This window comes from Garra rufa, chromosome 2, assembly GCF_049309525.1.
Source record: "Garra rufa chromosome 2, GarRuf1.0, whole genome shotgun sequence".
NCBI lineage: Eukaryota > Metazoa > Chordata > Actinopteri > Cypriniformes > Cyprinidae > Garra > Garra rufa.
The window spans coordinates 35,357,326-35,382,109 of record NC_133362.1 but is presented as its reverse complement, the minus strand read 5'-3'; the positions used below and the strand labels follow the sequence as shown (position 1 = coordinate 35,382,109).

Below are 24,784 nucleotides of genomic sequence, written 5' to 3'. Positions count from 1 at the left end.
ATAAACATTTTTGCCTTTCATCAGCGAGGGAAAAATATTTCCAGTTTGCGAAAGCTACCTTTGAACTTGTTGGACTTGCCATCGTTGTAACTTCTGTTGGTGTGTGAGACTGATCGTGCGCGTGCTTGTGTGTGAACACCCGCACTACTCTGCCTCTGATTGGCAAACAATGGAAATTTACTTAATCTAAGCCAATCATTGCGTTCTCAGTTACACCACGTTTACAGCCACACCAATCATCATCACTGGTTATGTGTCCCGCCTCAGCCCCGAACATACACAAACACACACACACCCCAGAGAAAGAGAGGTCCTATGGCTGAGAGAGACGCTGCTCGCATGAAAACCGCTTCAGTGTTCTCCGTTATAGTAACGCGCATTTTATTGTCAGTAATGGTAACGGCGTTGTAACGGGGGAAACAGTAATTCGTTTGATTACTCGTTACTGAAAAAAGTATCGCCGTTAGTAACGCCGTATAGCGCCGCTATTCCCATCACTGCCCGGCTCTAACTCCACTCCGGGTTTTACATTTTCACGCGTGAGAGAAACCCATTCTGAGCAATCCCAAAGCGTTTGAAAAACAGAAACTTACATTTCGCAAAACCAGATCCTCACTACAGGTAAAATAATTAAAGCTGACTTTAAAATTGTCAGTTCTCAACATGGTGAAATTTCTGTTGTTTCTGTATAAATTTTGATTAGAATGACTGCAGACTAACCCATTAAAAAGAAAAAAAAATATTTGTAGAATTTTTGGAAAAACTGATTTCGAGATTATTTATTATATTAGTGATATTATTTATTATTTCAATGAATTAATTAAATCATTTTATTTCTGAATTGTTTTTCCAAATAGGTTTTACACTACCATTCACATTACACTACCAAGTTTGCCCAATATTTACCCAGCGCTGGGTTGCCAAATAACCCAACATGTCAGTGTACGCTTAGACAAAGCAATTCATATCAATTAATTCACGTTTTAGTCAAAAAGCAAAGCGACTTACAAACTGAAAACTGGTCTGGAACTGTAATACTCACTCAGCTCTAACTCTACTCCGGGTTTTACATTTTCACCCGTGAGACAAACCTGTTCGTAGCGATCACAAAGCGTGAGAAAAAAACACAGAAACTTACATTTCGGAAAACCAGATCCTCGCTACAGGTAAAATGGTAAAAGCTGACTTTGAAATAGTCAGTTCTCAGCATGGTGAGACTTCTTTTCTTCGATTCTGTATAACTCTGATTATAATGACTGCAAACTAACCCATAAAAGAAACATCTGTAGAATTTTTAGAAAAACTGAATTTCAAGATTGTTATATTAGTGATATTATTTATTATTTCAATGAATTAATGACATTATTATATTTCTGAATTGTTTTTCCAAGTAGATTTTACACTACCGTTCAGATGTTTGTCCAATACTCAGCACTGGGTTGCCAGATAACCCAGAATTGATTGTTTTTAACCCAGCATTTTTTTTAGAGTGTACGCTTATTAAAATGAATATCAATTAATTCATGTTTTAGTCAAAAACTGGGCCGATAGTTCTCAACATGGTGAGACTTCTTTTCTTCGTTTCTGAATAAATTTTTTGAAAAACTGATTTTGCTATTATTTATTATTTTAATGAATTAAAGAAATTATTTTATTTCTGAATAGGTTTTACACTATTATTCAGAAGTTTGTCCAAAATTTACCCAGCGCTGAGTTGCCAAATAACCCAAAAATGTTTGCTTTTAACCCAGCATTTTTTAGAGTGTACACTAAATATAAAATAATTTATGTGTTAGTCAAAACGAAGCCGATAGTTGGTATATTTCTTCTTTGTCAACTAAGATAGTTCCACAAGAAGCCAAACCATTCTCCATTTAAGCAGCAAAGTGACTTACATACTGAAAACCGGTCTGGAACCAGAGTGTAAAGTGTCAGTAATACTCACCCAGCTCCAACTCCACTGTGGGCTTTACATTTTCACAAGTGAGAGAAATCGATCACGAAGCATTGGAAAAGAACCAATTTCGGAAAACCAGATCCTTGCTACAGGTAAAATGATAAAAGATGACTTTCAAATTGTCAGTTCTCAACATGGTTAGACTTCTGTTGTTTCTGTATAACTTTGATTATAATGCAGACTAACCCATAAAAGAAAACATTTGTAGAATTTTGGGAAAACAGATTTTGATATTATTTATTATTTTAATGAATTAATTAAATTGTTTTATTTCTAAATTGTTTTTTTTTTTCAAATAGGTTTTACACTACCATTCAGAAGTTTGTCCAATATTTACCCAGCGCTGGGTTGCCAAATAACCCAAAAAAATGGTTGTTTTTAACCCAGCATTTTTTAGAGTGTACAGTCGTGGCCAAAAGTTTTGAGAATGACACAAATATTAGTTTTCACAAAGTTTGCTGCTAAACTGCTTTTAGATCTTTGTTTCAGTTGTTTCTGTGATGTACTGAAATATAATTACAAGCACTTCATAAATTTCAAAGGCTTTTATCGACAATTACATGACATTTATGCAAAGAGTCAGTATTTGCAGTGTTGGCCCTTCTTTTTCAGGACCTCTGCAATTCGACTGGGCATGCTCTCAATCAACTTCTGGGCCAAATCCTGACTGATAGCAACCCATTCTTTCATAATCACTTCTTGGAGTTTGTCAGTATTTGTGGGTTTTTGTTTGTCCACCCGCCTCTTGAGGATTGACCACAAGTTCTCAATGGGATTAAGATCTGGGGAGTTTCCAGGCCATGGACCCAAAATTTCAACGTTTTGGTCCCCGAGCCACTTAGTTATCACTTTTGCCTTATGGCACGGTGCTCCATCGTGCTGGAAAATGCATTGTTCTTCACCAAACTGTTGTTGGATTGTTGGAAGAAGTTGCTGTTGGAGGGTGTTTTGGTACCATTCTTTATTCATGGCTGTGTTTTTGGGCAAAATTGTGAGTGAGCCCACTCCCTTGGATGAGAAGCAACCCCACACATGAATGGTCTCAGGATGCTTTATTGTTGGCATGACACAGGACTGATGGTAGCGCTCACCTTTTCTTCTCCGGACAAGCCTTTTTCCAGATGCCCCAAACAATCGGAAAGAGGCTTCATCGGAGAATATGACTTTGCCCCAGTCCTCAGCAGTCCATTCGCCATACTTTTTGCAGAAAATCAATCTGTCCCTGATGTTTTTTTGGAGAGAAGTGGCTTCTTTGCTGCCCTTCTTGACACCAGGCCATCTTCCAAAAGTCTTGGCCTCACTGTGCGTTCAGATGCGCTCACCTGCTGCCATTCCTGAGCAAGCTCTGCACTGGTGGCACTCCGATCCCGCAGCTGAATCCTCTTTAGGAGACGATCCTGGCGCTTGCTGGACTTTCTTGGACGCCCTGAAGCCTTCTTCACAAGAATTGAACCTCTTTCCTTGAAGTTCTTGATGATCCTATAAATTGTTGATTTAGGTGCAATCTTAGTAGCCACAATATCCTTGCCTGTGAAGCCATTTTTATGTAACACAATGATGGCTGCACGCGTTTCTTTGCAGGTCACCATGGTTAACAATGGAAGAACAATGATTTCAAGCATCACCCTCCTTTTAACATGTCAAGTCTGCCATTCTAACCCAATCAGCCTGACATAATGATCTCCAGCCTTGTGCTCGTCAACATTCTCACCTGAGTTAACAAGACGATTACTGAAATTATCTCAGCAGGTCCTTTAATGACAGCAATGAAATGCAGTGGAAAGTTTTTTTCGGGTAGTAAGTAAATTTTCATGGCAAAGAAGGACCATGCAATTCATCTGATTACTCTTCATAACATTCTGGAGTATATGCAAATTGCTATTATAAAACCTTAAGCAGCAACTTTTCCAATTTCCAATATTTATATGTACATGTAATTCTCAAAACTTTTGACCACGACTGTACACGTATACAGTGTATTTGTACAAAAGTATTTGATATCAATTAATTTACATTTTAGTCAAAAACTGGGCCAATAGTTCATATATTTTTTCTCTGTCAACTAAAATCTTTCCACAAACCATGGTCCTTAGACTCCTTACTGCAGAACACAAGATCCAAGGGTGAGGTTGGATATAGATCCAACTCTTCCCACCTTACATATTCCCTAAACCTACTCATCTCCATCCTCTGATCCCGAAACCTACCCATTTCCACCCCCTGGATGCATCTGGTGTACTGCAGTGAGGGGATACTGATTTATGCCGCAAAGTGACTTACAGACTGAAAACCAGTCTGGAACCAGAGTGTAAAGTGGATCGAAGCACTCAAGTAATACTCACCCGGCTCTAACTCCACTCCGGGTTTTCCTTTTTTACGTGTGAAGAGCGATCACGAAGCATGAGAAAAACACCAAAACTTAAATTTTGGAAAACCAGATCACAGGCTACAGGTAAAATGATAAAAGCCAATAGTTCATATATTTTTTCTCTGTCAACTAAAATAGTTAGCTGCAAAATGACTTACAAACTGAAAACCGGACTGGACCCAGAGTGTAAAGTGGATCGGAGCACTTTACATTTGTAGAACTTATTATTTATTATTTTAATGAATTAAAAAATTATTTTATTTCTGAATTGTTTTTTCTAAAAAGGCTTTACACTATCATTAAGAAGTTTGGGGTCAGTACATAAAAAAAATAAAAATAAAAATTATTCAGCAAGAATGCATTAAACTGATCAAATGCAACAGTATGGAAATTTATATTACCAAAGACTTCAAATAAAGTTGTTCTTTTGAACTTTCTATTCCTCTAAGGACTCCTAAAAAATGTACAGTATCACAGTTTTCACAAAAATAAGCAGCACAGCTGTTTTCAACACTGATAATAATAACAAAAACAAAAAAAATCTTGAGCAGCAAAACAGCATATTGAAATGATATCTAATGTATCATGATATGACTGTAGTAATGATGCTGAAAATTCAGCTTTGCATCACAGGAATAAATTACATTTTGATATATTCAAATAGAAACAGTCGTTTTAAAGCATAATATATCCCCAAACTATAGCAAAGCAAGCACACACGCATTTTAAGTTTATTAGTTATCTAAATGAGAACATAGGATTATTGTTAAAAGAGGGAAGAAATGAGAGGGAACAATGAGAATGTCCCCAGATGTCCCCAAAAGGACGCTGTCACATGTAACCAACTTCTGGGGACAGTTTTGTAAACACACTCACTCACACATACACAGAGAACGACAGTGGTGCTTGAGGCCAGATGATTACGTCCTTTTAAAGAAATGCTCTTCATATCCAGCACAGGCCTGCATTAATATAATTGATTATTCAGGGTCGGTAGAAGCCATTTCCATCATCATCTTTTGATGGGGTGAGAGGGGAAAATCATTAATTCAACATTAACAAAGAGGCAGGCACAGATGTCCACAACACTACATTTCACAACAGAGCGCAAACTGCCATGCACCATGCACGACCCCCTCCATTTTCACGACCCACTCCGTTTCTGACACTGCATTTCCATGCCCATTAACAATTGATCCACTCCAGCCTTACTCTGAACCTGGACTTGGCATGCAGACGTGATTCAGATCCTCCAGCCGCCAGGTTTAAGGTCAAATTCTCACGTCGTAGCATGAGAGTGTTTTCTAAAAGCAGAAGTTATTTTATTAAAGTTGAATGGGGGCTCTGCTTCTTGAGAACAGGACAAGGGCTCTACGTGCACTGAGTGACAGTCTGGTAATGGTTCACGTAGACCACATGCATGATTGAGTAACCTGCAGGGAAACCTGTCTCAGAAGTACCTGTGAAAAGGTAGTTTCTAAAACAAGGGTGACGAAAAGTTCATTCCAATTTTTGCCAGACAAAGTTTGTTGTCTAGAACCAACTGATGTCTCGGTGGACATTTCTGCTAAAGGGTAAAAAAGTTCAGACAAACTATTAATATTCATGGAGGCCTTTCTTTTTTCTTTCTAGGGGAGGAAAATGTGTCAGAGGACCCTCGAAAGAAGGCTGTCGTGGAACATCCAAGGTAAAGCTTATGTCATAATGCATTCATACGTCTTGGGAAATTATTAGCGCACATGCCGAGTCATGAGACAACTTGACGTTTTATATAAACGTGGATGCCGAATGCATGAAAATTAGTGGCTTTGATGCAGTTTGTTCGAGCAGTATCCACGGATCCAATGGGAATGTTATGTTCTGTGTCTGACTGAGATGAATAGCATTCAGTATGTCACTGTGTCTGTTCTCTAGTAAACCAGTGACGTACTGATGACATTTACAAAACAGCAAACATCCATCAGAAACAAATGGTTGATAAGGAGGACAAAATAAGCTCTCTGCAGGACAAATATGAATCACGTAACGTTACAGTGGACGAAAACTGCTTTCCCTGGTGCTTTCTGGTTCTTAGAGACGTGCTTACTTTAACCAAAATAACCCTGTTTTAAGCACTGCATGTATTATTGAAAGACTCAAGGCAGCAGATATGCATCTGGAGTGCCGTCAAAACTCTGCTTTTACCTTTTAACTTCAATCACAACAGGTCAGGCACTAAAAAAATGCAATGAAACAGGGACATGTTTAATTTCATTAAAGGGTTACTCCACCCCAAAATAAACATTTTGTCATTTATCACTTTACCCCCATGTCGTTCCAAACCCGTAAAATCTTCGTTCGTCTTTGGAACACAATTTAAGATATTTTGGATGAAAACCGGGAGGCTTGTCACTGTCCCATTGACTGCCAGGTAAATACCACTGTCAAGACCAAAAAAAGTATGAAAGATATCGTCAAAATAGTCCATCTGCCATCAGTGGTTCAATCAGAATTTTCATGAAGAGAAGAGAATACTTTTTGTACGCAAAGAAAATAAAAGTAACGACTTTATTTAACAATTCGTCTCATCTGCATCACCATAGTGCCATTTTGGAGAACATCCTCTGGATGCAAACGGCATACGCTCCCTGCGTCCCAATGTTCATACTATCCACCCTAAATGTGACCCTGGACCACAAAACCAGTCATAAGGTTAAATTTTACAAAACTGAGATGTACACATCATATGAATACTCAATAAATAAACTTTCTATTGCTGTATGGTTTGTTAGGATGGGACAATATTTGGTCGAGATACATCTATTTGAAAATCAGGAATCTGAGGGTGCAAAAAAATCAAAATACTGAGAAAATCACCTTTAAAGTTGTCCAAATTAGGTTCTTAACAATGCAGATTACTAATCAAAAATTACATTTTGATATATTTACAGTAGGAATTTTACAAAGAATCATCATGGAACATGATCTTTACTTAATTTCCTAATGATTTTTGGCATAAAAGAAAAATCAATAATTTTGACCCATGCAATGTATTTTTGGCTATTGCTACAAACATACCCCAGCGACTTAAGACTGGTTTTGTGGTCCAGGGTCACAAATAGTATGTGACATTACAATAACTGTGTCCCAAATCTTAGTATGCTGAAAAGAGTATGGCAAAAGTCCCTGGATGGTCTACTATTTCAAGTCGATTTTTGAAGTGTGGATCCGTGCACACTCTAATGGCTAATATTGCTCACAATCCATTGCTCTTTGGCAAAGGATTCGGTCCGAAACTACAAACAAGAATAAAACGTGTTAAAAAACTACAAGCATGGCAGATGTGCGCGACCCGTGGTTTGGCAGAAATGTTTAAGTTACTAATAATCCACATTTAACCTGGTAAAAAAATATATTTATGTAATGTTATTTGTGTTATATTTCATCTGCAACAGCGATGTGAACTTTTAGAAACACTCATTTGGTTGTTAACTTTTAAATGCATCATTATGCAGAAAATATGAGCATAAATGAGCAAAGTTTTTGACATGAAAGACCCATGAATGGCAGATCAACGTGCTACTTTTCTCTCCAATACGGTAGGATGTTAAATTAAATTAAATGTGGAGGATGTTAAGTGACAGGCCAGTTTTCTGTGACAGGGTAAAGCAAGCAGCAATTATGGGGCCAAGCATTCAAAGGGGAAAATGAGGAGCTAATGATGGCAGGAACAGCAGACCAACTGCAACAATAAGTAAAAAGAAGCCATTTTAGGATGATTTTAGTCAAAACGACAGAAAAATGATTTAGAACGCCTACTGATATGATTAAATGGCTTATTACGTTTGACCAACAGGTGGCGCTGTTATCAAATCGATGTGGTGTGTTTAGTGTGAGGTGACAAAGGCACACTCAAAGTTTGGTGTCATTATGTCAAAGCTTTACAGAGATAAGGCCTCAGAATCATTTTGGCATCAAGCCTAAAATTTGTAGAGGCGCTGTACGAAAACGGTTTCATCTATCAACTTGAAATCCATAACTTTTTGTCAACACAGTCTGAAGATGATCTGACTCGATTTTGGTGAAAATCAGACAAACGGTCTAGGTGTAAGCCCTCCATGGACTGAGTCGGAGGCAGAGGATCCATGTGCAAAACAACTTTATTAGCGTAGTCAAACAAGCAAGGTCTATCACCAGTAAACAGAGCAATGCAGATAATCCAAATAGCGTAGTCAAATCCAGGCGGGGGGTCGAGGGAAACAAGCAAGCAATCACAGGGAGAATAAACAGTCCAGTCGGCAACAAGAATCAATGCAGTGGATAAACGCTTAGGATAGTAGTGAGACTAGCAAAACTTCGCGAGGAACTCCCCGCGAAGCGAGTCTATAAATGGCCGCCAAAAGGAAGTGAACCGGTGAACCGGAAACAGAGGCGCGAGTCTCAGGTACGGGGTCATGGGAAATGTAGTCTAATATTCCGGGGAGGGTTCCCGCTGGCGGCGGTCAGAGGGAGCCACAGAGACCGCGTTGGTGACACTAGGACTAGTCCGAAAAAGTAGGTTTTCAACATAAATCAAAATGGCGGACAGGAAGTTTGACCAACTGTGGCATAATTGGTATCTATGTTGTCGGCATGACCCAAGGAATATTTTGAGACCAGTTTCATTACAATAGGCTAATGCTATCTACAGTAATTAGCATTTTTGGAAATGTCATAATTAATGGTTAATAAATGGTTTATTACTCTTGACCAATAGGTGGCCCTGTTACCAAATTGATGTGGTGTAATCACTGTGAGGTGATAATGCCACATACAAAATTTGGTGCAAATATCTCAAAGTTTTGCAGAAATACAGCTTCAGATGCGCTTTGGCATCTTTTCAGCAAATACGTTGATGTGTTAAATGAAAACGGTTTCGAATATCGACACGAAATCCATAACTTTTTGTCAGCATGGTCTGAAGATGATCCGTGTCAAATTTGGTGAAAATCCAACTAACGATCTAGGAGGAGTTCGGAAAAAGTAGGTTTTCAACAATAATCAAAATGGCGGACAGGAAGTTAGGCCAATTTTGGCAAAATTGGTATCAATGTTCTCGGCCTGACCCAAGGAATATTTTGAGATCAATTTCATTACAATAAGCCATTTTCCCCATAAGTTATTAGCATTTTTCAAAATTTCGTTATAACCTTTGACCACAAGGTGGCGCTGCCACCAAACTTTTTGAGCACTGTCAGGGCTTGGTGCTGAAGACACATACCGAGTTTCATAACGTGTCAATGCGATTGGAAAATATAGCATTTTCTGACAAAATTCAAAATGGCTGACGCCCAAAATGGGAAAATTGGATATGGTTGGACTCGGCATGCTCCTCCGAATCTAACGAGACCAGTTTCGAGATTTTTGGCCAAACCATTGAGAAGTTATAAGCAAAAATACCCAATTTTCATATCTCCTGACCACTAGGTGGCACTGTGACGAAACACTGCAGGTAGCCTCAGGTCGTGCTTGTAATAACACACACCAAGTTTGGTCTCAATACTCCAAAGCATTGCGGAGATATGGCCTCACATCCATTTTTGCACACTTTTCGTAGAATTAATTAGCACGTTATTTGAGAACGGTTTGTCCAATCAACTTGAATTCCATAACTTTTTGCCATTTAGTGTTCATTCGACTCGGCATGACCCAAGGATTCAGAGAAAAAAAGGAATTTTGATTTTGTGGCTTACGGTTCAAAAGTTATTAGCAAAAAGAAAGTGAAATTTTGGACAAGTGGTGGCGCTAGAGAGTTAGAGAATCCAAACTTGCTATGGTTAATGTTGAGACTGTCCTCTATCAGTGTGCCAAATTATACAACTTTCCCACAAGCGGTTCTATGGGCTGCCATAGACTTCAAGAGCGGAAGAATAATAATAAGAAGAAGAAATCTAACGGATACAACAGCAAACTGATGTGTTTTTGTAAGAAAAATATCCATATTTAAAATGTAAGAATCACTTTAATCTAGCTTGCTGCTTTGGGAAGGGGCGTGGCAGGACTGAAACGCCATCTAAGCTGCTCTCCAATTGCAACGCAGTGGGACTGCTAACCAATCACAACACATTTAGTTTTTCGGAAGGTGGGCCTTCATCAAACCCGGAACTAATCGAGCCATTTGTGCCAGGCAGGGGAGAAAGCTACTGTAATAATGTAAATTATGTGAAAAATAATGCATTTTTCAAACCACCAAGCATGAGAGCATTTTTTAGTGCGCCCCAAAACAAAATAAAGACTTTGTAAAAGAGCATAATAGAACACCTTTAAATATATGAAATGAAAGTAGAAACTCTGTGTGTACTAATAAAAAAAGCTGTTGTTTAATTAAAGAATGTTTTTTTCTAATATTCTACATTTAACGTCAAAACACATTGATTTGATACATTAACTGAAAGACGTGTACAGAATTTCAAAAAGCAATCTAAAAACAAACACAAATACATTTAACGCTTGACACATTAAAAAAAAACTACAGTTACAGCGCATCTGTTTAAGTTAGAAAACAATTTTCATCGTGAAGCCAGGATTTCTTGAGTCCGTAAGAGTCCACTATGGCTTTAGGGTAATCCAATCACAGATTAATGATAAGAGCTGTAAATGTTGCACTACTGTGGCCTCAGACTTGCTATCACTGAGGACAGCCTAGGAGGAAAACACACAATCAGATACAGAAGAACAGATCAAATTATTGTTGAAAACAGTTATACTTCTGATAATTAGCCCCGCTGGGCATGAGAAGCACGGGTCTGCTGTGTCAGTTTCATAGTGTCATCGGTTATCTTAGCTGAGAGAACAAAAACATGTAATTTATAAACACAAAGTGTTGGATCTGCTGGAGCTTTTTAAGGTGGTGACCTGGGACCCCTACACAGACTAGTGGTCCATGGAAATTAGAGATAAATAACAAAAAATATTTAAAACACATACACTACCATTTAAAAGTATGACAGGATTTTTTCTTGTAACTTGTTTGCTTTAGCAAGGCTGCATTTATTTGATTAAAACTACACTATAAACTGTAATGCTGTGAAAAAAAAAATCTATTAGAATCATTTTTAAACACACTTTAGAAATCATAATATGCTGATGTGGTGATCCAGAAACATTTCTTACTATTATCAATGTTGTAAACAGGTGTGCTGCTCAATATTTTTGTTGAAACAATTCTTTGATGAATAGAAAGTTCAAATGAGCTATTTATTTGAAAATAGAATAGTATTTATTTCAAATAGAATCTTTTTGTAACATTATAAATGTCTTTACTGTCATTTTTAATCAATGTAATGCATCTGTGCTAAATCAATAAAAGTCAATCTTACTGATGGCAAACTTTTGAATAATAAGGACTACTAAAGTTAAAATGTTAACTTAAGATATTAAATATATATTTTTATTTGGAATTGTAACAATATTCCATGTGAAAATGACTATACACATACATTTGAATTAAAAATGTTTCTCAGGTTTATACATCTAACAGCACTAGATTAGTTGGTAGAAAAAATGGATTCATTGTAATCCTAATACAAAGTAAATATTTTCAGGTATTTTTTTCTGTTAATACAGTGACAATTAAAAAGCCAATTATTTACTTTTGAAAACATATATATGTATATATATACAGTATAAATACAGTTGAGGTCACAAGTTTACATACACCTTGCAGAATCTGCAAAATGTTAATTATTTTACCAAAATAAGAGAGATCATACAAAATACATGTTATTTATTTATTTATTTATTTTTCATTTAGTATTGACCTAAAAAAGGTATTTCACATAAAAGATGTTTACATATAGTCCACAAGAGAAAATAGTTAAATTTTTAAAGATGTCCCTGTTCAAAAGTTTACATACACTCGATTTTTAATACTGTGTTGTTACCTAAATGAGTCCCTTGTTCGTCCCGAACAGTTAAACTGTTCTTGAGAAAAATTCTTCAGGTCCCACAAATTCTTTGGTTTTTCAGCATTTTTGTATATTTGAACCCTTTTCAACAATGACTGTGTGATTTTGAGACCCATCTTTTCACACTGAGGCACTCATATGCAACTATTACAGAAGGTTCAAATGCTCACTGATGCTTCTGAAGGAAACATGATGCATTAAGAGCCGGAGGGTGAAAACTTTTGAACAGAATAAAGATGTGTACATTTTTTCTTATTTTGCCTCAATATCATATTTTTTCATTTGGTACTCCCCTTCAGAACAACTGTAGATACTTACACATTTTCCAAAATACAAAATAAGTTAAATTTACTCTGAACTTCAAATTTAAATAGTTTTTACCCCTGGCTCTTAATGCATTGTTTTTCCTTCTGGGCATTCAATGAGCGTTTGAACCTTCTGTAGTAGTTGCATCAGTTGTGCAGTCCCTCAATTGTCCTCAATGTGAAATCACACAGTCATTGTTGGAAAGGGTTCAAATACACAAAAATGCTGAAAAACCAAAGAATTTGTGGGACCTGAAGGATTTTTCTGAAGAACAGCAGGCAGTTTAGATGTTCAGGACAAACAAAGGACTCATAAACAACTATCACTAAACAAAAAAAAAAAAAAAACACCGCTGTGGATCATTCAGGTAACCACACAGTATTAACAATCAAGTGTATGTAAACTTTTGAACGGGGTCATTTTAATAAATTCAGCTATTATTTTCTTTTGTGGACTATTTGTAAACGCCTTTTATGTGAAATATCTTATTCAGGTCAGTACTAAACAAAAAACAACTTGCATTTTGTATGATCCCTCTTATTTTGGTCAAATAATTAACATTTTGCAAATTCTGCAAGGTGTATGTAAACTTTTGACCTCAACTGTAAATTTTAATACATGACAATATAGAGCTACTAAATATATTTTAGTATGAAGGTCATTCGCAAAGGGATCATTATGTTATCCACGGTATCCATCCATTAAAAGAACAGGACAGTTTTCCTAGTTAGTGCTAAGATGTGCCTTGGTGTCTCTGCCGTATAATTAAAACGTATTTGCAAAAAATATGTTCTGATATATTGTTATATTAATAAATTAGGTCAAAGTCTGAATAACAACATTAGTATGAGAGGCAAAGCATCATACTGTCTTTTAAATGACTTTGTATATTGTGTATTTTACAATAACGAAGATGACCGCCATTCTAATCAGCACATTAAAGATCACTCCAAGATCTGTATACTTTTAAAAAACACACACGCAACACTGTGAGCTGCATAGTACCAATAAATCAAGTTCTTGCTGGCTTTGGCTTTTCTTAAAACAAAAACAGGTCCAGTGTCAGATAAATTATATGGTGCGAGATGAATATCTCAAACACTTCCGAATGAAACGCCACACAAAATGGAAGACAATATAAGGAGCGATTAATCTTGTCACGCACTCACTGTTCCTTATTTGTGAAATATTGCACAGAAACATTTGAAAAATAGGGGGCAGGGGGAAACACTTTCAATCTACTTGAATGAATAATAAACAAACAAAACATTACTGATGAGTTTAAACACCATGGCCGCTCAGTACGGGGCAAACTTCTGCCGCTCTGATTTTTTGATGCTGGACGAGGTGGGGATCTTTGTGGTGTAGGGTGTGAGGCCGGCTGGGAGGCCTGCGGAGGTGGCTGTGTGCACTGCCAGCAGAGGGACTGTTTTCATGCCAAGCAGGCTGGAAACAGGCAATGCGTAGTGGGCGCTGGGGATGGAGGAGATGGATTGGGGGGAGTGGACGTTAATAGCAGAGTGGGGAGCAGCCAGGACAGCCATGGAAGAGGCGGTGGAGGTGGAAGGGACGGACTGGGAGAAGCCCAGGCTGAGGTCGATAGGCGTGCTGGAAGAGGAAGATGACGCAGCCTGGATGCTCAGTTTAGCCATCTCTAAACTGCAAACACACAATCAGATGCACGCAAACAAGGGGCGTGAGGACAAGTGCGGGGTTAATAGAGGGGTTACGGATGCACACATAAGGAGAGAGAGTGACATGGGAGGGGGTGAGAGAAATAGAGAAAAGAATAATCAATTTAGGGATTGTTATGTGTTACAAGAAGGAATAATAATAAGGGTTCAACATGCCTGGATGAGAATTAATAAAGGAGTGCCAAATGGGTGAGATGAAAAAGACCACATGACTGCTGTCTGATTCCTATGTATTATGCTGTTATGTAAAACAGATTGTGGGAAAGGAATAGTTCATCCAAAAATTAAAGTTTTGTCATCATGTTTACTCGCTCTCATGACTTTCTTTTTTTCTGTAAGGAGAAATGTTGTTGAATGTAATGGTTGCTCTTAGCCAGCTTGCACTATATTCAAGATAGATCAAATGTAACGCTTGAATCAAATATAGATTGACATTATTTAATCAATAATCCAGTTTCCTCAGAGTAGGCAAGGGAGGTAGTGTCTCCTCAATGTGAAATGAATGAGAAAAAATATTTGTACAAAATTAAAGCAAAGGCAAACATTACATATAAGTCATTTGTTATTCTAAAGAAACATTGTCTAATAGCGTCACCAGTGGGTAAAGTTACTGCATCTCTCTCGCCTCCCATGAGCCTACTGAGATTTAACAGACCCGTTAAAACGTGCCTTCATCGCGATATGATTATTTATGATGTGATTGGTTCATGCGATAAATCACGCCTTTTGTGTCTGTGCACGTTACACATATGCAAATTAGTCTGAATGAACAATAAAATGGTGTTAATGGGAAGACTAATTAAAAAAAGTAAAAGTAAGTAAACAACTCGCACATCAAAATAAGAATTAAAATGTCATGAAAAATGAGTTTTTAGTGAGTAATCAGCTTGGTGAAATTTAAGTTGGATCTCCACGTCTGTGACCAACATTTACAGAGCTTTGATTATTGATGAATCTCAAAAAATCAAAAATAGTTAAAAGTTAGCTATTAAAAATAAGTTTACAAATAAAATATTGTTTAAATTGTTACTGCCTTGAGTTATTATTTTGGAATAAATGTAAAATGCTCATAAACACTAGCTTGTTGAAATTCATACTTGGCTTTAATAAATAGAATATTGAGTACAATGTTAATGTAAAAAAAAACTAAGATTACGAGATTAAAGGTGTAATATTTTGAGAATAAAGTCGAAATACTATGAGAATAAAGTCAAAATTTTTCAAGAGTAAAATCAAAATACTACTAGAATAAAGTCGAAATACTATGAGAATAAAGTCGAAATACTTTGAGAATAAAGTTGAAATATTACACAAATAAAGTCGAAGTATTTCGAGAATAAAGTCGAAATACTTTGAGAATAAGTATTTCGAAATATTTTGAGAATAATTAAAATTTTTCTTGTAGTATTTTGACTTTATTCAACATTTTGACTTTATTTTCGTAATATTTTGACTTTATTCTCTTAATTTCAGCTTTATTCTCGTAATATTTTGACTTTATTCTCATAATTTCAACTTTATTCTCGAAATATTTCGACTTTATTCTCTTAATTTCAACTTTATTCTCTAAATATTTCAGATTTTTTCTCATAGTATTTCTAGCTTTATTCTCTAAATATTTCAAATTTCTTCTCATAATATTTCGACTTTTTTCTCTTAATTTCGACTTTAAAAGAATAAAGTCGAAATATTTTGAGAATGATTTAGATTTTATTCCCGAAATATTTCAACATTATTCTCTTAATTTCGACTTCATTCTCTTAATTTTGACTTTATTCTCGTAATATTTCAACTTTATTCTCTTAATTTCGACTTTATTCTCGAAATGTTTCAAATTTCTTCTCGTAATATTTCAACTTTATTCTCTTAATTTTAGGGATGCACGATATTTATCGGACAGATAAATTATCGACCGATTTGGGTAAAAATGACATCATTTTTATTGCTCCGATAAATAAATGAAATCCGATCCGATAAAGTACTCTTGCTGGTAAATCAATCAATCAGTCTGGTTTATCTGAGATTCATCTGCTTTCCGAGTGCAAGTGACTGCAGCTGTAAACTGCAGTGACTCTCAGACTTTGTCGCGTTTAATACGTCATCATCTGTGTCGACCTCATCGCCTTCGCCGGTCTGGAAGTTTTTCACGGTGGCAGAGGAGGACGATGCTATTGCTATTTGCAACACATGTTTAGCAAGGATTCTGAGAGGAGGTAAAAAGCCGTCAAGTTTTAACACAACAAATCTCACTTCAGAGGTCGTCATCGCGGTGAATCTGGGCCGTTCACATGTCACGCCTAAAAACGCGTGGAAAACGCTAGGCGCGCCACTTTCTCTTTCTTTCCAAACCACTCTGTAGCCTGCTCTGCTGTGGCGTCTGCCGTTGCTAAGCAACCATGACCTGCGCTCTCCATAAAGACACGGAACTTTCAGCAAAGGATAAATGGATTTTCAGCATTAAAAATCGCTTGCAGTAGCTCTGTTATTACATTTATTTAAAAATGGTTATTCCTGTACAGCTATGATAAGCTGTTTCTCCACCTTGACAGTGCTTTCAATGTTATTAAGGAAACGGGTGAAGCTGATTGGTTGGTTCATGTCACATGACCTGCGTTGCACTTGCGGCATTCTGAAAAGTTGATGTTTTTATCTCGATTCTGATGTTTTATTCCCCGCCTTGTACGATTTGGTTGCTGCAAACATTCATAATATGATCAATAATAAGCTTTAACGGACATTTGGACATCTGACGTTACTCCATGATGCACTTTTCATTTTTTCCAGGTTGACAAATGTCAAAGCATTTTATTTAGAATTGTGGTGCCTTACACAAAAAATAAAAACATTTTTGAAGAGTCAGGACTGATGTTTGCTATGATTGTTAGACCCAGATATATACAGTAATATACATTTCATTAGTTTATCTCAGATTTTGTATTCTCCTGGGTGCACAAAATTATCATATAAAAATATGAACGTATCGGTATCGGTATCGGTATCGTATCGGCCACAAGAAGGACTTAATTATCGGCTATCGGTATCGGTAAAAAATTTTCATATCGTGCATCCCTACTTAATTTCAACTTTAAGAGAATAAAGTCTAAATATTTTGAGAATAATTTAGATTTTATTCCCGAAATATTTCGACTTTATTCTCTTCATTTGGACTTTATTCTCTTCATTTCGACTTTATTCTCAAAATGTTTCACATTTTTTCTCATAGTATTTCGACTTTATTCTCTAAATATTTCAAATTTCTTCTTGTAATATTTCGACTTTATTCTCTTAATTTCGATTTTAAGAGAATAAAGAATAAAGTCAAAATATTTCGAGAATGATTTCGATTTTATTCCAGAAACATTTCGACTTTATTCTCAAAATATTTCGGTTTTATTCTCGTAGTATTTTGACATTATTCTCAAAATATTTCAATTCTTTTCTTGTAGTATTTCGACTTTATTCTCGAAATATTTCAAATTTTTCATGTAGTATTTTGACTTTATTTAAATATTTCGAATTTATTCTCATAATATTTTGACTTTATTTTCTTAATTTCGACTTTATTCTCTAAATATTTCACATTTTTTCTCATAGTATTTCGACTTTATTCTCTAAATATTTCAAATTTATACTATTAATACTTAGACTTTATTCTCTTAATTTCGACTTTATTCTCGAATTTTTTCGACTTTATTCTATTAATTTCAGCTTTATTCTCGAAATATTTCGACTTCATTCTCGTAGTATTTTGACGTTATTCTTGAAATATTTCACATTTTTTTCTTGTAGTATTTTGACTTAATTCTCTAAATATTTCAACTTTATTCTCTAAATATTTCGAAAATTTATTCTCGAAATATTATGACTTTAATCTCATAATCTTACATTTTAATTTTTTATGGCACTAAAATGCTGTCGTTTGTTAAGTAATGTGCTTTAAAAAAATAAAAAGTAAATTTTTCTTTGGAATTTGACACATTTGATCAATATGAACTGTATTGAAAAGTGCTGAATGAACATTGTTCAAAACTTCTCCCTTTGATTTCCATCAAAGCAAAACTGCATATGGGTTTGGAACGACATGAGAGTAAATGATGACAGAATTAAAATTTTTGGCTCAACTATGGTTTAACATGTGAGGGAAAGGTCTTACCTCGCACTGATGAGGTACTGAGCCACGCTGATGTTGGCTGGGGAGCCTGTGATGGTGACGTGGCGCACTGCCGAACCGTCTGTGGCCCCGGCAATTTTGATCTGGGCACCAGACATCTGGCGAATCTCATTGATCTTACTGCCCTGTCTGCCAATGATGCAGCCTATGAGCTGAGAGACAGAGAGACAGACGGGTGAGGGGCAAACAACATCTGGACATTAAAAGTCTGAGGAGGCTTAGAGTAAACCTCTAGGACATGGACGTTGTTCTTCTCTACTGTATGGCATGCCTTGAATTTTGCTAAATAGATTCTACAAGTGGATGCTGAATAACGAATTACTTTAATTGATGATCAAAGTAATAATGTAAGCTTGTTTCCGCCACTGAATACATAATATAAAAAAAGATTATTACAATTCTGACTTTTTTTCTCAGAATTGTGTAATACCATCTCGCAATTCTGACTTTTTTTTTAGAATTGCATGAAACAAACCCACAATTTTGACTTTTTTTTTCTCAGAATTGTGAGTTATAAACTCGCAATTGCAAGTTATAAGGTCAAATAAAAAAAAAAAAGACAATATGTACTCAAAATTGTGAGTTTATATCTCATAATTCTCACTTAATAACTCCCAATTGCAAGCTATAAAGTGAGAATTGTGAGTTGAAATATAACTTGGGATTGAAAGTTTATATCATGCAATTCTGAGAAAAAAAATCTGAATTTTGAGATAAAAAGTTGCAATTCGCTTTAATTTTTTTTTTATTCAGTGGTGGAAACAAGCTTCCATAACAGTCTGTCAGTTTAATAATAAAAAAATCTTAAATTACCTAAAATACACTACTGTATGAATGTCATTGCAGAAAATACAATATATCAAGCCAACTGGCATGTATTTCAAGGTGAAAAAAGGCAAGCGAAAACATGGTTTCAAATTTAATATTCTAGTACAATAAAATGAAATTACTGGTTTAAAAACGGTGTAAAATTAAAATAAAATGAATGCAGAGGAAATAAAAATTTACAATGTTTGAAAAAGCATATGAATACATAATTGTTTGGTGTTAGATGATTTGGTCATTGGAAGGATTCACATCTCAGATCATTTTTATGTTACTTTAAATACACAAGCAAGTAAACGTTTAAAAGTTTTTTCTGATGCACCTTTGTTTCCTTGTAAATAAAATGCTGTCTCAGTGCCTCAAACTGAGCATCAGTATGCATCTTGTTTTCTGTCCACTGTGCATGGAAATCAATAAGCAGCAGGTATAATAAGCAGATATGTTTCCCAAGACTGTTATTTCTGACGGCACATAGCCCTAACCCTAACCCTAACTCTGGTAATAAAGTGTGAAAGTACACTACTGTTCAAAAGTTATTGCTAACACAATATATTGACACTTTGGACAAGTTCACTTAGGGTGTACTCACTTTTGTTGCCAGCTATTTTGACAATAATGACTGTATGTAGACAATAAATCTATACCACTATACAAGCTGCACATTGACTACTCTAAAATATATCCAAGTTTCATTTCTACAGTATTGTCCCTTGAGAAGACATACTAAAATGTTTGCTGAAATGTGAGGGGTGTACTCACTTTTGTGAGCTACTGTAAAAGACTTAGAAAATCATTAAAAAATCTTTTTGACCCCATACTTTCGAACAATTGTGTGTATTTGAAAATATGACTTAGAAGAGGTTGTGCTAGCATAATTTTTCATTCTAACTTATTAATTTTCACTTTTTTGATCTGATGCAATGACATTCAAACAGTTTAAAGGGACAGTTCACCCAAAAATTTAAATTAATTACGCACCCTCATGTCGTTCAAAACTCATAAGACCTTCGTTCATCTTCAGAACACAAATGAATATATTTTTGATTAAATGAAGTAAATGAAATCTGTGAAATCTAATGTCATGAAGCAATGAAATCTGTGTCAGTCTCAGCCGCAGGTTCACGACGAGGTCACGAGAGGTTCAGAAAGCCCTTGAATTTCATCAAAAATATCTTAATTTATGTTCCAAAGATGAACGAAGGTCTTACGGGTTTGGAACGACATAAGGACGAATAATTAATTTTTGGGTGAAACTATCCCTTTAAGTGTGACCTAAGTGTCCATATACCTTTTGGGGCTAGTGTATTAATTTATGTTAAATGTATATGATATATAACTTACATCATTAGGTATGCTCAGCTCGTAAGAACTGGTTGCAATGGAGGCCTCCAGACCTATGCAGGGAAATGGGAAGGTAAGCAATACAAAAACTCAACAGCTGAAAAAAAAGGAAAACTTTTTGACATTGCTACACTGCCACTTAGACTGCTCAAATGAAATCGAAAAATATCACATTAAAATTACACAATGTATGAAAGCATTAAGGCTGCTACAGCGGGTGAGTCATGAATGAATTCCTGGTTAATTCATGTCTGCCTGAGATTCAAAAACACCCATAAAAGCATTTCCAAATAGCGCACATTATCGGAAATGTCTATGGAGAGGCTGTCTCTCTTCAACTCCCTATTTCCATGGTAATAATTATGGGCTGGCACTCGCAATGTGCGGACTCTGTTTGTCATGATAAATGTGGGCTGCTGTGAGAGTGGGCTTCAGGTTTGCTTAGGAAAACGCTGCCGGTTTGAACAGGTCAGGGGTTTTGTGGAGAACATGAGGGGGGAAGAATGTTAAACGAGTGAAAGCCTTTGTGACCAGTTCACATATAAGGAGAGAGTGAGGGGTGACACATATGCATGACATAGCCGTCATGATGCTGTTGTTATGGTGACATGACACTTTTGAAGATTTCTGTGACAGCTCAAAGGAGCCGTCAGCGGCTGGTATCCGAACGCAGACTATCTAGAGCTATATCAGGACTTGTTAGCGGTCGTATCATGGCACGGCATGTGCAGCATTATGTTGGCAGTGTTATGATATTTATTACCTTACCACAAAAACAGCTTCGCCATTCATTTTCTTCCGAGTGGAAAAGTAGAACATGCGGTGGTGAACGCATGAGACTGAGGTGGTCAGACAGAGGGAAAGAGACAGATCGAGAGAAAGACAGGCAGAGAGACAGACAAAGGGAGAGACAGACTTCCCTGGGGAGCTCTGGGTACGTACCAGGGAAGGTGGGGTTGCTCTGCCCAAGGGAGGTAAGGGGGATATGCTGCATAGCCAACTGGTGAAGCTTGGTCAACTGCGGGGGCAGGAAGGGAGGTTAGAACTAGCCAATCAAAATGGAATTATTTCAGAGGACACTCACATCTACAGACAGAACAGCACCCATATCAACTCTCAAAAATTAGATAAGTTATCAGGTCCCCCTTTTGGACTTACTATCCACTTCTCACAAATAAGATGATCGAAAAACTAGATTTGCTTTTCCTTAAGGGAATTCAATTGCTTGCGAGACAGGAAAAGAATCATGTTTGAGGTGTGTTTTGGTTTTGAGTATGTGAAATGAAGCAGTTGGCATGACACACGTCTGGTTTTCTGCCAGCTGTCTGTGAGAATTAACAGGCGACTTGACACCGCCTTTGCAATGCAGGGTAGCGCTATATGTGTTACATGCAAGACCAATCAGAATTTAGAATTCAAATTGATGTGAGAAAGAAAACCAAATATTATGTTTACATCATCACTGTTGGTTATATTTTAAATGCTGAAATCTCACAACTGTAGTTTTACTATCTTGCAATAGGACTCAATATCTCACAATTGGAACTTGTTTTTATACTTGCAACTTCACAGGCAATCGTCGCAATATTATATCAGGGGCATTTCCTCCAAGGAGGCAAGGGAGGCAGTAGCTGTGTTTCCATTACATGTCACTAGCTGCGTATCCATTACCCCTTAAATTGCTCAAACTGAAATTGCAAATTGAAAATACGGCTAATGAAATTGCGTCAATTGCGCAAAAACTCCCATATATCGCAAAATAGTTTTTATGCTCGCATGAGGTAATTAATCATGATTAATCGCATATTTATACTGTCATAATTTCACATTGAACTTCCAAATTAATGTAGAAACAACATAAAGACATTGTTTAATTGTTTAAATATTGTTTAATGACATCTTTTTTACCAAGTTATTAATGAAGTATTGATACCAATACTGCTACTTTTGTCTCTAATAAATGCATTTCCCTCAATTTTACCTATTAATTATAGCCATTCAACATTACAGTATAATTGAAGGCCATTATTTTTAACACTGAATAGGCTTTGATATACATTTCATTTAAGTGATTTTAAAACAATCTTCATGTAAACTATAAATTGTATATGCATGAACTATATAGAGATTTATTCAAGCTACAAAAGTTAATGAGCGACTATAGAGCAGTCGAGTGATGATTTCTCTTGATTTCCATCAATGACAGACTTCAGCAGGTTTTACTTCAAAATCAGCGCTGTCTCTTTAAAACCTGATGCACATGATGCGGATATGACACATATTATATTTTCTTCTAACTCTTTACAGTCATTGAAGATTTTATAATGCTTTTAAGAATACGTTTATGAGGTAACTCACCCAAACCGCACATTTTCTCATAATTGTGTGTGTTTTTTGTCCATTTAAGCGCTACTGGTGCACTGTCTGATGCGGCTCAGCGTATCCGTACCGCCGAACATGCAGCTTTTCAACTTCATTTGGTAATACTTTTTGTCCTATTTGTTTGCGCTATTTCTCGCCAGACGTTAACACTGTCTTCATACTCTGTTAAACTAGAGTTGTGGGTATCTCGTAACTCCCTAATATAAGCGCTTGTCAACTCTGCAATATTGATGTTACAGTCTGTATTGTTGTTGTTCTTGCGTCTTTTTCTTAAAAACATACAATCTACTACACTTGGCCGCAGTGCTGCAGTTTTAAATTTAGGTTCTTTTCATTCAGTTAGAGGTCATGCTGTGACGTATCGATCTCCTGTTGGTCACACGGTGTCACGTGATGCGAAATCGCATGTCAGAGTTCACTAAGCTTGAACTTTTGAACACAGCGAAATGCGAAAACTTCGCACGCACTTGCATTTCCGGTCAATGGAACGAAAAGTGCGGTGTGACCGCATCTATAGTCACATAACATCGGTTAATGAAAACGCCATCATTTCGCAATACTTTTGATCGACATTTATAAAATATCGCCAAAATTTTGTGCAAATATGTATTGGAAATGCCCCTAGTGCCTCCTCAAAATTTTGGATGAGAAAAAAATCATAGTACAAAAATAAAACAATGCCAGTATTACAAAATATAACATTAAAAAGTGTATAAATCAGTTGTTTTAAACATGTTTCACTAAAGAAACATTGTCCAACAGCGACACCAGCACGAGAAGTTAGAGTGGGAGTCTGCGTCTGTCTTGCCTCCCCTGAGCCCATTGAGTTTTAAAAGACCCCCTAAAGCTTGCAGTGAGATTTCGATATGATTGGATATGACTGGTTATGTTCAGCTGTGATTGGTTCATGCATTAAATCCCGCCTCCACGTTCACGAATCAGTCTGAATAAACAATATATTGGCGTTAATGGGAAGACTAATTAAAAAAAAGTAAGTAAACAACACACACTTAGATATAACTATATAACTACTGTGTTACAATAAAATAAGACTTAAAATGGCATGAAAACATGATCTGTGGAAGTTTTTAGTGAGTAATCAACTAGGTGAAATGTAAGGTAAATCTCAGTGTCTGTGACCAATATTGAACAAGCTTTGATGACTGATAATCCGAAAAGTTCAAAAATAGTTAAAAAAGAACTATTAAAAATAATAGCTGAACAAGTTCACAAAAAAAAATATTGTTTAAATTGTTACTGCCTTGAGTCATTATTTTTAAATAAATGTAAAGTGCCTAAAACACTAACTTAATGAGATTTATATTTGGCTTTAATGAACAGAATATTGATTACATTATTAATGGAATAATATAAAATAGAATAGAAAGTTTGCCAGTAAGGTGAACTCAAATTAATTTAATTAGTTTACTACATAAGTTTAGGAGTTGAATAAAAACTAACCATAATGTTTATGGTTCTGTCAATACAGCGCTGCCTTGCCACTTTTGTAATTACAGCATTTATATGTGATTGATTCAGTTACTTTTGTCTTAAACAAGGATATGAAATAGGACCAACAAGTGTTAGTGATACTAAACATTAAAGAAGCGGTCATAGGCAGAGACCATATCAGAGTTATCGGCACTTAGGTGTGTGTGTGTGTGTGTGTGTGTGTGTGTGTGTGTGTGTGTGTGTGTGTGTGTGTGTGTGTGTGTGTGTGTGTGTGTGTGTGTGTGTGTGTGTGTGTGTGAGGATTGCACTGGGATAATTGTGGTTGTGTGTAGGGGTGGGATGTGGCTGGGGGACTGCAGTGGT

At 36.2% G+C, this 24,784-nt stretch overlaps 1 protein-coding gene across 3 annotated transcripts in view; it reads right to left on the bottom strand.

The window, feature by feature from the left end:
• Positions 1–10,641: 10,641 nt before the first annotated feature.
• Positions 10,642–24,784, bottom strand: part of LOC141325470 (poly(rC)-binding protein 3) — a 30,011-nt gene continuing 15,868 nt past the window's right edge. For 2 of the 3 annotated variants that reach the window (XM_073834168.1, XM_073834167.1), the window contains exons 10-13: positions 21,530–21,605; positions 20,588–20,640; positions 18,404–18,573; positions 10,642–14,215 (exon numbers count right to left, since the gene is read on the bottom strand). In XM_073834168.1, the coding sequence (XP_073690269.1) occupies positions 13,855–14,215; positions 18,404–18,573; positions 20,588–20,640; positions 21,530–21,605 (660 nt within the window). In that variant the 3' untranslated portion in view covers positions 10,642–13,854. The remainder of the gene's footprint in view (positions 14,216–18,403; positions 18,574–20,587; positions 20,641–21,529; positions 21,606–24,784) is intronic. The other variant, XM_073834169.1, reaches the window with a different exon arrangement.